This window comes from Trachypithecus francoisi, unplaced genomic scaffold (genome assembly GCF_009764315.1).
Source record: "Trachypithecus francoisi isolate TF-2019V2 unplaced genomic scaffold, Tfra_2.0 Lachesis_group18, whole genome shotgun sequence".
NCBI lineage: Eukaryota > Metazoa > Chordata > Mammalia > Primates > Cercopithecidae > Trachypithecus > Trachypithecus francoisi.
The window spans coordinates 38,617,518-38,635,751 of NW_022681463.1; the positions used below are offsets into that span (position 1 = coordinate 38,617,518).

An 18,234-nucleotide genomic window follows, 5' to 3' on the forward strand; every position below is an offset into this window, starting at 1 on the left:
ATCCTCATGTTCTTCCCCATCCCAGGTAACTGACTCAGCATGGAGTTAACTTCATTCTTCTGTTTCCTCAGGCCAAAAATCTTGGAGTCATCCTTGATTCCACTCTTTCTTTTACACACATCCCTTTGGCAGCAAATATTGTCGGTTCCACTTTCAAAATAAATCCAGAATCTAACCACTTCTGAAAACTGCCACTGGTATTAGGTTGGGTCATGCCACAGCTATTCTCATTTGAATTATTACAGTAGCCTCCCAACTTGTGTTCTGTGTCTGCCCTCACCCCATTTATTCTGTTCTCAGTATGGCAGAGTGATTCTCTTAAAATGTACAACAGATTGCGTCACTGTCTCTTTAGAATCCTGTAGTGTCTTCCTATGTTAGAATGAGAACCAAAGGCCTTAGAAGGACCTACAAAGTCCCCATCAGAACTGGCTGTCATCACCTTTCTGACCTTTTGTTCCACTAGTTGTTTCACTCTAATCTGGTGACACCTGCCTGCTTATTGTTCCTCAGACATTCCAGGCACAGTCAAATCTCAGTACCTCTTCACTTGCTGTTTCCTCTTAACTACAGCTCTCTTCACTTCAGCACCTACATAGCCTACTTCCCCATCACCTTCAGAGCTTCATTCCCTGGTAAGCCTATTTAAAACTGTAAATTCAATTCCCAACCATAGACTTACTCCCAATAGCCCTCAATTCTTTGTTTGTATTGTTTGCCCCTTTATGCCCAATTTCCAGAACTGTGCTTGGCATACAGTATGTGTTCAAAAATATTTGTTGAATGTAAATACAGGAGTCGGGTTAGGGATAAATTATTAAGAACCTTCATATCATGCTGTGGAGGAGATGAGAAACCAAGGAATAATTTTAGATTAAGAAAGTATTCTGATAAGATATTTTTATAAGGGTACTAAGGGTCATGAAACAATTGCAAAAATCCTCAACTTTGTGGAAAATGGGTTAGAAGAAGGAAAGAATGGAGATAAGACTAAATAGTTGTTGAAATATTCCAGCCAGCAATAGGGGATATGGCTGAACTGACAAGCTTTGGTACCAGTAAGAGAATAGATGCAGTAATGGCAGAGAAATGTGGAAAAAGAATTATTTCAGACTATTTTGTTTTAAGACAGAGTCTCTTTGGTAGCCCACACTGGAGTGCAGTGATGCCATCTTGGCTCACTGCATGCAGCCTCTGCCTCCTGGGTTCAAGCAATTCTCCTGCCTCAGCTTCCTGAGTAGCTGGGACTACAGGCATGTGCCACCACACCCAGCTAATTTGTGTATTTTTAGTAGAGACGGAGTTTCACCATGTTGACCAGGCTGGTGTCAAACTCGTGACCTCGTATGATCTGCCTGCCTCAGCCTCCCAAAGTGCTGGGATTACAGGCGTGAGCCACCAGGTCTGGCCTATTTCAGACTTTTCATCTGAGAGACTAGGTGAATGAAAGTACCATTAACCAGAACAGAGAAGGCAGGAGGAAGGTATAGAACTAGTAGGATGAGGGGAATCCAATGACTGTTGAGAGTAAGAGCTGAGCTGGAGAAAGATTTCTAAGTCATTAGCATATAATTTTGCATTTTAATATTTATCTGCCTCTCTTGCAATTCACCTGCCATAATTATTGAGAAGAAAGGCCTCTTCCTCGTAATTCTTATTTTCACTTAATTTCATAACCTTTTTCTATTGGATATTTTTTCTGTTTTTTTTTTTTCTTACCCAGAGGATCTTCCCCTCTTTTTTAAGTCATTTTTTTCATCCTCTTTATCTATCTTTTTCTCACGCCATATTACTTCGAACTATATTTTGTTACCTATTGTTTTTAAGGATTCTTACATTGCTCTTATCTCTGTGTAGCTAATATTTTTCTACCCTTTTTTATTTATTTTTAAAGAATTCTACAGTATTCACTGAATTTTAAAAAGTACTGTGAGATGGTAACTGTTAGTATCCACCCACCTTTTATGGATGAGGAAACTAGGTCCCAGGATCTCACAGCTAGTAAGTGATGAAGCTACCTCATTCTAAATGAGGTAGAATCTCACCTAGTGAGAAACTCACTTAGCTAAAATTTTTTGGTTGAGTACTCTCACCTTTTTCAGATGCTTATGTCATGTACAAAACTTGTATAGAACTATTTAGAGCATTTGATATAAATAGATAAATATATAAAATAGGAAAAGAGATTAATGTAGGCCATAAAACCTTGTTTCTTAATTTAAATACATGTGTTTGTGTATTTCACATAATAATGTTAAAAAAGCAGATACTCTGATTTTTACATTTGATATGGTCCAGCAAACATTGATCATGCACAAAATTATGAACACATTGTTTATCAGATTTGTATAGCTGATTTATATAAATGATTATCTTTCTCCTTTCCTTAGCTGTTTGAATTGGGTCCTGATGGAGGAGATCATGAAACTGATGGTGACCTTCTTGCAGAGACTGATGTATTGGCTTATGACTGTGCTGCTAGGTAAATAATTTGTGCATTATTCATTGTAACTCTTGCATACTTAATATTAAAAATTGCCGGGCGCGGTGGCTCAAGCCTGTAATCCCAGCACTTTGGGAGGCCGAGACGGGCGGATCATGAGGTCAGGAGATCGAGACCATCCTGGCTAACACGGTGAAACCCCGTCTCTACTAAAAAATACAAAAAACTAGCCGGGCGTGGTGGCGGGCGCCTGTAGTCCCAGCTACTCAGGAGGCTGAGGCAGGAGAATGGCGTGAACCCGGGAGGCGGAGCTTGCAGTGAGCTGAGATCGGCCACTGCACTCCAGCCTGGGCGACAGAGCAAGACTCCGTCTCAAAAAAAAAAAAAAAAAAAAAAATATTAAAAATTTATTATAAATGAATAAACATACTTTAAAAGGAAGTTTTAAATCTGCTATGAATATCAAATGCTTGAGAAATTAAATTATATATTAAGCAATGTAAGTATTGCTTTCAAAAATACTGAATTAAAACTAATAATACACTTCATAAATTTATTTCACAAGTTAATTCAATTGTTTCAATACTGAAGATAAAAAGGGAAATATGCATATATTTTACACACCTTTTTTTTCATGCATCTCTTACGGAATACCTAGTATGTTAGTGTTCTAATAATAATACAGTTATTTATTACTCCTAGCATTACAGGCAATAAGTAATTAGTGTTAAGTGATCATATTTGGCCATAATTCAGATTATGCATGTACTCTGACATCATGCTGGTAGAATATACTTGATAATAACACACTTGGGGAGGTGAGCAGCTTTACTGAAACCTTTTGGGAGTTTATAAAAATTAGTATGTTTATTTATGAAGCTTCATTAAGTAGGAGGATACTTACACTTTATCAGTCCTCTTTATGTAATCCTAAGAATTATCTCAACATTGTGTTATGAGCAGTATTCCCTGGTTTGAAGCAGGGAATATTATGATAAGAAAAATTATAAACTGAGCTTCGTAGTAGTAATAGTGTGCTATGTTTCCCAACAATAACTATGTTAAAACCTTGTAAGTTTTTTTGCTAGTGAAAATATATATTTTCAGAAACAAGGATGATCGTAAGATACTGACTTTGCTTGTACAAAATAGAAATACTTTTGAAAATGAAAGAGTAAATCTAAAGAAAATTTTGACTATTTCTTAGGCATTAACTAATATCACAAGTTTTTTTTTAGTAACCTTTAGTGTTTTATACAAATGAATATTAGGGAAAAATCTAAGAAAGCTAATTGATTAATTTTCAGCAAAGCCTTAAGGTGCCATTGACATTCGCTGTATTTATTTATTTATTTGTTTATTTTTTATTTTTGAGACAGAGTGTCACTCCGTGGCCTAGGCTGGAGTGCAGTGGTGTGATCTCAGCTCACTGCAGCCTCTGCCTTCCAGGTTTAAGCGATTCTCATGCCTCAGCCTCCTGAGTAGCTGGCACTACAGGTGCATGCCACCAAGCCCGGCTAATGTTTGTGTTTTTAGTAGAGATGTGGTTTCACCATGTTGGCCAGGCTGGCCTTGAACTCCTGACCTCAAGTGATCCTCCTGCCTCGGCCTCCCAAAGTGCTGGGATTACAGGAATGAGCCACTGTGCCTGGCTACCATTTGTTTTTGACCATATGAATTTGAGTCGAAAATATAAAGCACAGTTTCATTTACAGAGAATCATCTAGGATTTCTTCATTAGCTCATGTACAAAGCCCAGACTCCTAAGGCATTGGGAGCATTAAAGGATTTCCATAATATCCAGCATCTTTTTTGACTTTCTACCGCTACTCTTCTATAGCTATCTTAATGCATTAATGAAATTAATAATGAACACCTTGCCATTTCCTGACCTCTTTTGTACTTCCAAACCTCTACAGATTTTTTCATGACATTCTCTTGTTTCTTTAAATGCCCTTTATTCTTCTTTCAGTTCCAGCTACAACCAATAAGCGTTACTTCCACTCTGTTACCTAGTACTTTATAACCTGTTGATAGCCTTTAGAAGATGCCCTTATTTATTGTCTTTTTTTCTTCTTCTAAATTAATAATGTTTGTATAGATATTATGTGACAGACTGCAAACACCTATGTGACTTAATTCATTATCTTCAGGACAACCCTATGAGCTAGATATTATTTTCACCCCAGTTTTCAGGTGAAGAAGCTAAGGTACTGAGAGGATAGAGTAACTTGCCCTATGTTGCCCTGCTAACAGGTCACAGAGCTGGGCCTTGAACCCAGGCCACCTGACTCCAGGGCCATTTTCTTAATATTCTGCCTCTCAAAACTATTTAACTGAATGAATGAGCTTTAAAACTAAAGTTCAGATTTTTATTTTCTAGCAAAATTTGCATGTTTTTTAACATTAGTTTAGAACATTCTGTCTTATTGTAATATGAAAGTTTTGTAACATTTAAGGATATTGTAGAATTCAACAAGAGGAGGAAGAAATGTAATTCTATCACCATAACACAAATGACTATACTTGGCTTACATTCTTGTCCAGACTTCTTAGAGTGTTTTTAATGTTGTTTGATACGAATTTTGTAATACAGTTAGTTTCATGTTTTTCTTCATAAGGGATTTTGAAAAAATAAATATATGTGACAGAGAAGTAAAAAAAATACTGTCTTTGACTCACTAATTTTTTCTCAGAGAAAAATACGCAATGATGTTTGATGAACCTGTTCTCCTGCAAGCTGGTTGGTGGTATGTAGCATGGGCCCGAGTGTCAGGACCCAGCAGTGACTGTGGATCTCATGGACAAGCGTCTATTACCACAGATGATGGGTAAGTAAATGCCCAAGTGTTACTTAAGCAATTCTTATTTTTGTTAGAGGAATATTGTTTTGAAACCTCAGAGGACTTTCAGCAGGATTCAAAAGCTTAGGAAGACTAGAGCATGATATAACTGCTAAAAATTAAATTCATGTAACCTCATGCCAAGTTAAGGTCTAGACAGAACAAGGAGATAATAAGACCACTGTGCTTTGCTCCTGTCAGATGGTATTTGTATATATTTCTGGTTATTACATTGTTTATGAGCTTGATTACCAAATTAGAAATTATATAGAGGAAGGTGACAAGGATAATGAGGAGTTTGGAACCATAAAAAATAAGTAGATATGTGATACTAAATTTGATAATATATGAGAAAGCAGTTTAAAATTTCAAAGCTTCAGCAATGTGTGTTATTTTAATAAAATATAGGGAAAATTTTGCTGTTTTAAAATAACTTTCATGTATAGAGTACTTTTCAGTTTATACTTTCTTATGTTTTATCTGATTTGATGCCCTCAATAGCTTTGTGAAGCAGTTATTAGCCCCATTTTATACTCCAGGGACTACAGAAATAAAAAAGGTGAAATTACTTGCTATTTCCTGAGAGACTTGCAGTTAAAACCACGTTCAGACCTGTAACCTGTTGACTCTAAATCCAACATTTCAAATATTCTATTACTGTGATTTATGTATTCTAAAGGACTATCATTTGTAAGATAAATTCAATTTATTCTTGATTACTCCTGAGCATAAACTGTTTGAAATCGGTTGAAGTTATATAACAGTATATATTTCAGTGCAGGTCAGTTCATAACAAAGCTGACCAAAAAAGAAATAGACTTATTTGTGAGGTGAATTTCCTGTTGCTGAATATTCAAGGAGACTACTGTGGAAACATCACATCTGTTGTGTGCATCCCTTGAACTTAAGAACGTATTTAGAACTAAGAGACTACTTTGACCCTGGACTGTATGATTTTCTTAGACTGTTCATTCAGACTTGGAATGTCATGGCAGACCAAGGCTAAAGCTTATCATGCAGCTAGTCAAGCAGATATTATACTACTACTTGTAAGCAGAAATTTTAGAAGTTTCCTGCTGTGGTTAAAGCTGAGTTGGAGAGCTAGGAGGGACAGGACAGCTACTCATTTAGAAGTCCTAAACGGGTTCAGTTCTTTCATTTTACTGACTAACCCATTCAGAGCTAGAATGAAAATCTAGAAAATACCTTTTTGCTTTTCTTTATTTAAAAGAGTGAATCATTTTCATTGACATAAGATTTGAAAATATGTTTCTTAAATTTCTTATTTCCTGTGATGATCATGTTGTTTTTGGTGTCATTGTTTTCTCTTTTTAGGGTTGTTTTCCAGTTCAAGAGTTCAAAGAAATCAAATAATGGTACAGATGTTAATGCTGGTCAGATACCTCAGTTATTATACAGGTATTTAGCATATTTATACTGAATTAGTATGGTTTATTATTTTGCTATAATGAAGTAGAATCATTACAAAAGATGTGGCATAATAGGGAGAAATTATTTGAAGCATTCAGCAATTATAATATGCCAGTAGAACTATAAATATATTTAAGAAAAACAGTTAATATTTTGTATGTTTTTAAACATTTTCCACACAGGTTTAATTTTAAACTTTGCCTGATTACTCAGATTATCTGTATTATACCAATAACAATATTTTACTGACTTAAAAAAAAAATCTATCCATTGATTTTCTTTAATTTCGAATGTTATAAAAGAATAAAATTTGTCTTAGAGAAGTGAGATTCCAAGGAAGATGGGGAGGACTGTAGATGCAGGCCTGGTTGATATATTGTAGTCTTATAAGATTGATAAAATGAGTTGAAAAATTCCCTACTATTGGTAAATTTTCACCTTTAGCTGAAATACCAAATAATAACTTGCTCATATAAAAATATTTACTATATTTTAACATTATGTAAAAATTTTAACTTACAATAATTTAAACGTGTATAAAGGCATATGCCTGTGTGTGTCTTATTTATTTCTAGACTACTGCAATACTGTCAGAATAAATAATTCAAATGGATATAAACCGTCACTAAAAAATGTTGTCATTTGTTAAGCAGTAAAAAAAATCAAAGGAAATGGTCTAGAACAGTGATTCTATCTCCCTGTCTTTCTTTCTGGTAATCACTTAATGAATCTAGATGGTTACAGACCTTATTTTTCCCCAAAAGGGATTTTTGTTTGTTTGGTTTTTATGCAATGTGCAATCTATTATAGTTACTGTTTGTAATATGTAGCTTTACAAACATAACATGTTGGATTGGACTACTCCCAGGTACTCACTGGTTGAATAACTTTTAAATAACAGCATTAATAGTAGCATTACTAGAGAATACAAGTTATATGTTATATATGTTCTCTAATAAGAGGAAAGAGCCTCTACTACTCAGTCTTGCAAAGGTAGGATTTAAAGGAAGTGCCCATATGCTAAAAGCCTTATTTAGCTTGGAAAAATGTTTCAAAAAAGCCCTGTATTGGCATTTTACCTGGCAAAAAAATTTAAATATATAATTTATTTTCCCATTCAAAAATGTATAATATACTTTAAAAGGAAAAAATGACATTGGACTTTCTAACATAATTTTATGTGTGTCTACTACCTTTAGACTTCCAACCAGTGATGGCAGTGCTTCGAAAGGCAAACAGCAAACCAGTGAACCTGTACACATTTTAAAGAGGTCTTTTGCAAGAACTGTCTCAGTGGTAAGCCATTTTTTTTTATTTCAGCTTTTCTCTTCAGTCCTCAGATACATTTTGATGTTTAGAGTTTAGCTGCTATTCTAAGTTTATCTCAGGCTAGATTTATAAACTCAGATTTGGTTTTGTATTAGCATTTATATTCTAGGCCACAGATAATGTATACTTTAAATCATAGAAAAATGGAGGTGTTGCCTGTGATTTTAACATGACCAGATGAATTGGCCTTGATGTTTTTGAAATAAATAACTGGTTGCTTTTCCAATAAATCATGTATGATTGCATATGCTGAATGAATTAGAAAATGAAGGAAAAGTTGAGGATGGTGCTGACCCAAAAAAGCATTACTACTACTTGAGGAACTAGGTGGAAGAGTTGCATATCTAGGTAGGAAGTTTGTTGAACCACTTGCCATCCCCATTGTACACTTGAAGAAGCGCAGTGCCATTGAGGTTAACGGTGCAGAATGGAAAGTCAGCATGATGTAAATAAATGGAAGTTTAAATTAAGGTCTAGATCTCTCATGTATTAATTGAGGATTCTTATGTATGTTACCTAAGTAAATTACATCATAGCATTTTGAATTTCTAATGAGATAAGGGGTATAAGATGTTTTTGGAACTGTAAGATACCATCTGAATGTGATTTATTAATGTAGCTAGTAGTCTTTCATATTAGTAAAATGCATAGGAAGAATGTTTCTTTCCCTTTTAAATTTATTTTTTAACCCACGAAGTGAATATATATTCCTGGTAGGAATGAGATAAAAGTATGCTAAAAGTATATGAAAGTTTTTTCCCCCATTCCCATTATCACCATATATACCTACTATTTACATTTTGGTGTATATTTTCCCAGACCATTTTTATACGCAAACAAACTTATTAGTATGTATCAAATACAGGATGCTCTACAACATGCTTGTTTGTTTCTCATGATACTTACAGTTTTCATCTTTTTTAGAAAATTTCATATTATATATCATGGACATCCTTCCCTGGCAGTACATTTGGCTCTCTCAATCTTTTCCGTTTGCATAGTATCCCATAGAATAGTATTAGTCTAATTTATTCACCCTGATTCCTATCAAAGAACCACTTTGATTCTCATTTTTTACTGTTTCATCTTGCTTCATGAGCATCTATTCACATGTATCTTTAAATACTTGTGTGCTTATGTGCATACTTCTACTGGAAATGTGCCCATTTAAATTTTGGTATATCCTCTCAAAGTTGACCTTCCAAAAGAGCCATGGCAGTTTGTAGAGCTTGTGCTTTGAATAAGAGACTATGAGAACTTTGGCTTCTTGGTAACTTTACATCCTGTTAGTATTGAGTTTGGTATCTTTTGATTCAAATAAGGATCTTTGACTCTGTTATGCTTTCTCTAGTGATCTCATTTTCTGTGCTTGGTAACGCCTTTGTATTTATGTCTAAGTGGTTTTGTGGCCATTAGGTAATTGCAGACTTTATATACAAAACTTTTTCAGTCATTTCTTTAAAAAGTAAACTATAGAGCTGAGCACATTGGCTCACATCTATAATCCCAGCACTTTTGGAGGCCGAGGCAGGAGGATTGCTTGAGCTCAGGAGTTCAAGACTAGCCAGCGCAATATAGTGAAACCCCTATCTACCAAAAACTTAAAAATTAGCTGGGTATGGTGGTGCACACCTGTAGTCCCAGCTGCTTGGGAGGCTGAGGTGGTGGGAGGATAGCTTGAGTCCAGGAGGTTGAGGTTGCAGTGACCCATGATCACACCACTGCATTCCAGCCTGGGTGATAGAGGAGGACTCTGTCTCACAAAAAATAAATAAAATAAAATAAAATTGAATATATAAACTCATTTTCAGGAGGTCTGGGATTTGGTGGGAATGGGGCAATAAGTGCTCTGCTTTGAGATTCAGATAGTATCTGTCATCATGTAACCATGATAAAACCAGAAGACTAGCTAGAACTGCAAAGAAAATCTACCATCTTAAACCCATATGCTAGAATTTTAAATAATCAAAATAGGAATTTTTTAGTATTTTCTAGTCAATTTTTATCTTCTGTGAATGTATTTAACAATAATTGACTATAGTTTGTATTGCAAATTTTAATATGTAGACATAAAATAAGTTATTTGATAGTGTCAATATATTTAACACTAAAACTCTTTTATTTTTTACTACAGTGACTATAAAAAGCTTTATTTTTCTTTCAAGTAAACATGCATTGTTTTATAAGTGTTTCTTATTTTTCTCTTGTTTATATGATAAGCTAGATAGCTTGATAGCAGGAAAACTGAAACATTTATTTTTAAATAGGTAAATATTGAAGAATGTTGTTTTTATAAATGCTTAACTACTTTACCTTTTTTGTAACAATGTTCCTGTTAAGGGTAGTTTTAGTAAATGAACTATAAAAGTGTCTTGGGCTCAGTAAAAAAAATTCAAGTAAAAACTCAGTAAAAAAATTCAAGAGAAAGTTTTGAAGTTATCTGCCATTGCCTTTCCATTTGATTCAGTTTCTGGTATCATTTGAATTAATTGTTGTCTGTTTTTTCATATTCTGGATTAGGAATGTTTTGAGTCATTGTTGAGTATTCTTCACTGGAGCTGGACCACCTTAGTCTTAGGAGTTGAAGAACTTCGAGGATTAAAAGGATTCCAGTTCACAGCTACACTTCTAGATTTAGAGAGACTGCGCTTTGTGGGTACCTGTTGTCTGAGGTTGTTGCGTGTCTATACCTGTGAAATTTACCCAGTGTCAGGTATGATGCATTTTTTTAAATGACTGTAGGGAGAAAATATTAGAGACATTGAGAAGATTTACTTTGAGATAACTGAGCGTTTATAACCCCCAGCTGCCTTTAAGCTGCTTCTAAAATAAGGGGAGAAAATCAGCTTGCTCTGATGCTTATGTATTTGCTTATAAGGAATAAAATAGATTACATGTCATTCTGATAACAAAAATAATAGTGGGCCAAAATTAAATAATCTAATAAAGTTTAATTTTAAATTCTGTCAAATAGAAATATTTTGAACAAGCAATTTGGACTTAAATGCTGAAACTAGATTTTTATTCCCCCTCCCATTTAGATTAAAAAAATAATTTGAGACTACAATTAATCTCTAAGTTGTTTCGTTTCTAAGATAGGAGTACTTGTGATATTTAGCTGTATAGGGAATTACTGAATTATATTGATTGTTTTCATGCATATTTAATGTTTTGCTTAATTATCAATCTGCTTTTTTCCCCCTCAAAGCTACAGGAAAAGCAGTTGTAGAAGAAACTAGCAAATTAGCAGAGTGTATTGGAAAAACCAGAACTTTATTAAGAAAAATTTTATCAGAAGGAGTTGATCACTGCATGGTGAAATTGGATAATGATCCTCAAGGATATCTCAGTCAACCCCTGAGTCTCCTAGAAGCTGTCCTTCAGGAGTGTCATAATACTTTCACCGCCTGCTTTCATTCTTTCTACCCAACTCCTGCCTTACAGTGGGCTTGCCTTTGTGATCTGCTGAATTGTTTGGATCAGGTAACAAGTTTGTAAAACGTTAGCTGAAAATCTGATATATTGCTTAATTCTCTTCAAGAAAATAAATTGCAGTGCCCTATCTTCTTAACTTGTATAAAAGATAAATTAGGAAATTGTTTGGTGTACATGACTTACATAGGCACAGTTTAAAATGTTTTAAATCTGCTTCATCATCTTTTAATTACAAAATTGGTAGGCACATTGTGCAGTTGCTGATTGGTCTTTGAATTGGAATGAGTGATTCTGAGAGAGGGAGAGAGGAAAAGAACTGTAGTGACCAGGTGAGAGCAGGGATAGCACCAGGAGGCCCCTGCCACCCTTGTCTGTGAGAACAGGAAGAAGAGAGAGCTGCAAGAACAGGCATACTAGCGTTGTTCATTCATTCATGAGGAAGCCACAACCTTTGTAAACCTTTATGCACTAAGTCACAGCGTTTCACAACACCTGAGGTAAAACACTGACAGAACTAAGGGAGAAATAGATTCACATTGACAGCTGGAGACTTTTAACTCTCCTCTTTCAGTAATTAACAGAGGAACTAGGCCAAAAAAATCAGCGATACAGATTTGAACGGTGCTGTCAACCACCTTGATCTAACATTTATAAAACAGGATATGAAACTACAAAATACACATTCAAGTACACATGATTTTTAAAAGAAATATTTGGGACCGTTCACTAAGGTAGATCATATGCTAGACCATAAAATAAGTCTTAATAAATTTCAAAAGATTAAAATGTGAAAGAATATATTTTCAGACTACAATAGAATTAAAGTAAAAATCCATAGCAAAAGATATCAAGAAAAGCACCAAGCATTTGGAAAATGACAGCACTTCTAAGTAAGCAGTTGATCAAAGAAGTTATAAAGGAAATTTTAAAATGTTTCACATAGAAAGATAAAAATATGATATTAGAATTTGTGAGATTTAGCTAAAGCATTGCTTCAAAGAGATCTTTATACCCTTAAATGCTTATATGAAGAAGACAGGTTTAAAATTGGTGACCTAAGCTTCTATGTTAAGAATCTAGAAGGCAAAGCAAATCTAACCCAAAGTTAGAAGGAGGAAGGAAATAATAAAGGTAAGAGCAGAAATCAATGAAATAGAAAGTAGAGAAAATTAACAAAGCTAAAAGTTGGTTTTTTGAAGAAAACAAAATTGGTAATCTCCTAGCAAACCTGATTGGGAGAGAAGAGAGAAAGAAAAAACATGAAATACCATAATCAGAAATGAAATAGGGGTTCACCGGGCATGGTGGCTCATGCCTGTGATCCCAGCACTTTGGGAGGCAGAGGTGGGTGGATCACTTGAGGTCAGGAGTTTGAGACCAGCCTGAGCACCATGGCAAAACCCTATCTCTGCCAAAAATACAAAAATTAGCCAGGCTGGTGGCACACAGCTGTAATCTCAGCTACTCAGGAGGCTGAGGCACGAGAATCACTTGAAGGCGGGAGGTGAAAGTTATATTGAGGCAAGATTGTGCTACTGCACTCCAGCCTGGGTGACAGAGTGATACTCCATCTCAAAAAAAAACAAAAAAAAAAAAAACAAAAAACGAAAGAAAGAAAGAAATAGGGAATATCACTATAAACAACTTTATACCGGTGAATTTTTCAGCCTTAGAGGAAGTTGACAAATTCCTTGAAAAATATAATTTTATCAAAACTAACACATTAAGAAATAGAAAAATCTGAATTGCCTCATATCCATTTAAAAGTTAGCAAATACTTTCCCACAAAGAAAATTTCAAGTCCAAATATTGTCATTTATGAATTCTATTAAACATTAAAAAAAAGAAATAATGTCAACCTTTTACAAACTCTTTTGGAAAATACAGGAGGCAATACTTCCCAACTAATTTTATGAGTTTAGCTTTATCCTATACCAAAACCTAACTAAGATACTACAAGAAAAAATTACAGATGAATATCACTCAGAAATAGATGCTCTCTAAATATTGTCAAACCAAATTGAGCATGTAAATAATATATCATGACCAAGTGGGATTTATCTTAGAAATGCTAAGTTAGTTAAATAATTGAAAATCGATGTAAGTTACCATGTTAACTGAAAAAAAGAAGGCAAATTGATGATTTCCTCAATAGCTACAGGAACAAAGGTTGATGAAACTAGCTGTTATTCGATGATGAAAACCTCTGAGGATATAAGGAAACTCCTAAATCCGATAAAACGATATTTACCATAAAATCTACGCTAACAACATCCCACTTACTGGTGAATTCTGAATATGCCCCTAAGTTTAGAAACAAGACATGTGGTATCTACACTCACTACTTCTATTCAACAGTGCACTGGAAGTCCTAGACCTCCCCGCCCTCCTTCGTGAAAAATTCATTGTCATCACTTGTAACTCTGTGTCCATTTAGTAGGGTAGTATATTTTAGCACTCAATTTCCAGGGGCAAGATTATTGCCTGGACTAGTGCACAACTTAATTATCTCTCACTCTGAACCTTCCCAGTCAGATACGGTTCTTCTTTGCTACAGAACAGGCTAGGTTTAGCAAATGTTGGTTTAACATATGGAATGTTACTCTGCTTTTATGCTTAACTTTGTAACACAGATGTTTGAAGATCTAGGTAATGTGTACACAGTTTTGTGAATTAGGGTATCCTGTGTTGGTTTTAATGCTTTAAAATTTTATAAGTATGCTAATTTTTCTTGATAAACTATGAAATGTGATAATGTAATTTTGTGACCTCAGTGAAATGTTATAGTAGCACAGATTTATAATTTGCATCATTCATTATTTGAGAAAAGTAGTCTCATCCTTACTGAAAATGACTTAGATATATTCTAATTGGGGCCTTTTTGGCATCTCCATTTGAAACAGTGCTAGGGAGTACTGTGATTGTGAGGATATGAAAATATAAAAATGCTCACTTACTACAGAAAAGGAGGCTGATTTTTCTTGACCAGACTTAATTTTTCATCTTCATTGAATAGTAACTTAAATAGTTGTTTTTTTAATGTATTGATGTAGTATTATTCTATAACAAGACAATTTAAGTGACCGAATGACAGAAAATTTTGGTATAATTTAAAAGATGGTTTACCTTTTATATATCCAGAAACTTAGATTATACTGATGCTATCTTTTTTGGTGGTGGTGGGGTGTATATTTTTGTTTTTAAAAGGATATCCAAGAAGCCAACTTCAAGACATCAAGTAGCCGACTCCTAGCAGCTGTTATGTCAGCTCTGTGTCACACATCTGTTAAGCTGACTTCCATCTTCCCGATTGCGTATGATGGAGAAGTATTACTACGATCAATTGTTAAACAAGTTAGCACAGAGAATGACTCAACACTAGTTCATCGTTTTCCCCTTTTGGTGGCACATATGGAAAAACTTAGCCAGGTAGGTCTTTCTCTGAAATCTCTTTTATACTGAGGCAATAAAATTAAATGGAAGTGTGTTTAGCTTTTTGCTTGTTCTTCTCTATTAGTATGTTTACAGAATGATTATTTAATGAATAACATCTGTTTTTGAAATAATATTTTTAAAAAATTTTATATTTACCTATAAAATGAAGTTTTTTTGCTGTAATGGTTTAAATAATCACTCCCTTTAAAAAAATTTGAGAGTCATACAATGGATAACTACATATTGGTTTTTCCTGAACCATTTGAAGGTAAGTTGCAGATACTTTACATTCTAATATAATATTTTAGATTTCTAAGATAGAATGATAAGAAAATAAAGGATTTTTAAAATACCTTCTTAATAACACTTTGGCATATTAAAATAAGCACTGTAAATAATAGGTATAGGAAATATTCAGATAAATCATTTTCATGCTGGAAATCAGCTATGTTAATAATCTTTTCCCTTTTTTTCTGAAAAATAAAGTATTTTTCCTTTATTGAGACTCTGTGACTTCTTGAAATTTTTCTACTGGTAGGGGTTGGAATTTTCTTGTCTCCACTTAGGAAATCAAATACAGTAGAAATTATAAAACTACATAGGAATCATAAGTATGTACAAAAAGAATTTTGTTAAAAAATTGATTTACACAGACTAGAGATGCATTATAGCTAAATATACTGGAATTTATTATCTCAGATTAAGATCTTGTCCTATAGAAGAAGCTTTTTATTTTTGTTTTTTAAGACGGGCTCATTCTGTCACCCGGTCTACAGTGCAGTGGTGCCATCGCAGTTTACTACAATCTCAACCTCCTGGACTGAAAGGATCTTCCCACCTCAGCCTCCCAAGTAGCTGGGACTATAGGCACATACTACCACACCCGGCTAACTTTTTAAAAAAACATTTTGTAGAGACAGGGTCTTACTATGTTGCCCAAGCTGGTCTCAAACTCCTGGCTTCAAGTGATCCTCCCATCTCAGCCTCCCAAAGTGCTGGGATTGCTGACACCACAGCCAGCCAAAAAAGCTTTTTAAATTGGAAGAATAGTTTTCTGTCTGTCATATAGGATTGTAAATGGAAAGTTAAATAAGAAAATAAAATACGACTCAAAGCTAATAAAAACATTTTGTAAATGTGTGGTACTTTGATACATAGAGACACATAATTCATAAAAGAACTTCTAAGTGAAAAGTAGATACAGTGGCTCCACATATAACCAGAAAAATTTGTAGAAATTGACTCTGACTCCAAAGTCTGAATTTTAAGAGTATCAGAAAAACAAGGTTTTCAAATTGAGTATTCCTATGAAGGAAAATGAAACAATATCTTACAGCGTTTTCTTATGTATCATAGAGTGAAGAGAATATCTCAGGGATGACAAGCTTCCGTGAAGTTCTGGAGAAAATGCTGGTCATTGTTGTGCTACCAGTCAGGAACAGCCTGAGGAGAGAAAACGAACTCTTCTCTTCCCACCTTGTCTCGAACACCTGTGGATTACTGGCCAGCATTGTCAGTGAACTGACAGCATCAGCCCTGGGATCTGAGGTAATACGTTATATTTTGACACTGGATAAAAAGCACATGTGTAAATGTTTTACACAGTTTCTTTTTTCATCTATTTTGGCTTTGCAGAAGCTAATTTCAGATTGGATTAGCAACCCCAATGCATTGCTTTTCTTTTTTGTGCTTCTCTCTACTTCCTGCTTGCTCCGATTTGTTACTTCTCCCTCACCAGTTTACCCAGCATCCACAGGAATATAAAGTATACGTTTTCCTCATAGAGCAGGTTGTCATCTGCCCCAGTGCACAAGCCCACCACCATGCCCCAGGAAAAGCAAAGATAGTTCTCACTGCTGGGAGATGAGTGACGTCCACTCAACTGACCCTAGAGAAATACATATTTAAAGTCGGAATAGTGATTTTTATTTCACCTCTATCACAGGTTTTTTGAAATTGCGCAGTAAAATATACATAATATAAAATTTGCCATTCTAATCATTTTTTTTTTTTTTTTTTTTTTGAGACGGAGTCTCGCTCTGTCACCCAGGCTGGAGTGCAGTGGCGCGATCTCGGCTCACTGCAAGCTCCGCCTCCCGGTTTACGCCATTCTCCTGCCTCAGCCTCCCGAGTAGCTGGGACTACAGGCGCCCGCCATCTCGCCCGGCTAATTTTTTTGTATTTTTTTAGTAGAGACGGGGTTTCACCGTGTTAGCCAGGATGGTCTCGATCTCCTGACCTCGTGATCCACCCGTCTCGGCCTCCCAAAGTGCTGGGATTACAGGCTTGAGCCACTGCGCCCGGCCGCCATTCTAATCATTTTTATGTGTACAGTTCGGTGGCATTAAATGCATTCACTTCGTTGTACTTAGTTGTACATTGTCACAAAGTTTTCAAAGTATCAAATGTTATTACGTTTGAGAAAATCACTTTGAAAGTGCCTTTACAATTTATACAGTAACATTATTTTATTCCATTTCACTGTCTTACTCTTTCTTATAACTTACCTTAATGTTTTGATAGAAATTGGGGAATGTTTCTGTTTTTTCCTTCTAAAAAACAGACAGTAGTTTGGTTTGGAAAATCATGTCCTAATGTGAAATATCTTATATCATTCAAATGAATGTTTAATAACCAGCATGTATTCAGTGATCCTAGCTCTCAAATTCTTGTCAAGGAACTTCTTTTTTGTATTTTACTTTTATAATTCCTAATCTTTGCTTTTTCTTTTAAATTTATTTTAACACCTATTCTGAATTAACCCATCCAGTGTATATGCATTATTGATTCATTGTAACAGTTTAGCCTTTAGAATTTGTGGTTCATTGCATATACTTGAGCTAATTTTAGTCTCTCATCCTGGGAAGCACTTTCTAAGTTTCTTGGTTAACTTTGAGTTTGGCCTTGGAGATGATTGCAGCCCTTGTCAGAAATTTTTTAATTCTTTACATTTATTCATTTAGTCTACAATACCTTCCTACTCTGCAGGATGCAGGAAAGTCTGTAATGTGTAGATCCCCTTCCAAAGTTTACTAAAGAGTTCTCCCCTTTAAACTTACCTTTCCAATGAAAAGGAATACCAAAAGTTACAGGGTGCCTGGTATACAACTTTGGGAGTTCCCACAGGTCCTGGCTTAGAGATGAATATTTCTTTCTCAGAGCAGTTTGCAGTTTTTGTTAGAATCATAAACGTCCATATTTTTCTCTATTTAGTCTCCCAAAATTCTGCAGCCAGCTTAGATTAGAAGTAGGTTTTGTAAATAAAAAGAGCAGTTTCAGCCCAAAATAAGTTCTCTAATCCTCTCTAGTGAAAGTCTA

The 18,234-nt window shown here is 34.9% G+C and overlaps 1 protein-coding gene across 17 annotated transcripts in view; it reads left to right on the forward strand.

Moving 5' to 3' along the window:
- The window catches only part of MYCBP2 (MYC binding protein 2), a 299,211-nt gene that overhangs the window by 139,311 nt on the left and 141,666 nt on the right, over positions 1-18,234 (forward strand). For 16 of the 17 annotated variants that reach the window (XM_033177503.1, XM_033177496.1, XM_033177499.1 and 13 more), the window contains 8 exons: positions 2,391-2,482; positions 5,140-5,274; positions 6,622-6,705; positions 7,917-8,013; positions 10,567-10,759; positions 11,255-11,529; positions 14,689-14,910; positions 16,273-16,464. In XM_033177503.1, the coding sequence (XP_033033394.1) occupies positions 2,391-2,482; positions 5,140-5,274; positions 6,622-6,705; positions 7,917-8,013; positions 10,567-10,759; positions 11,255-11,529; positions 14,689-14,910; positions 16,273-16,464 (1,290 nt within the window). The remainder of the gene's footprint in view (positions 1-2,390; positions 2,483-5,139; positions 5,275-6,621; positions 6,706-7,916; positions 8,014-10,566; positions 10,760-11,254; positions 11,530-14,688; positions 14,911-16,272; positions 16,465-18,234) is intronic. The other variant, XM_033177497.1, reaches the window with a different exon arrangement.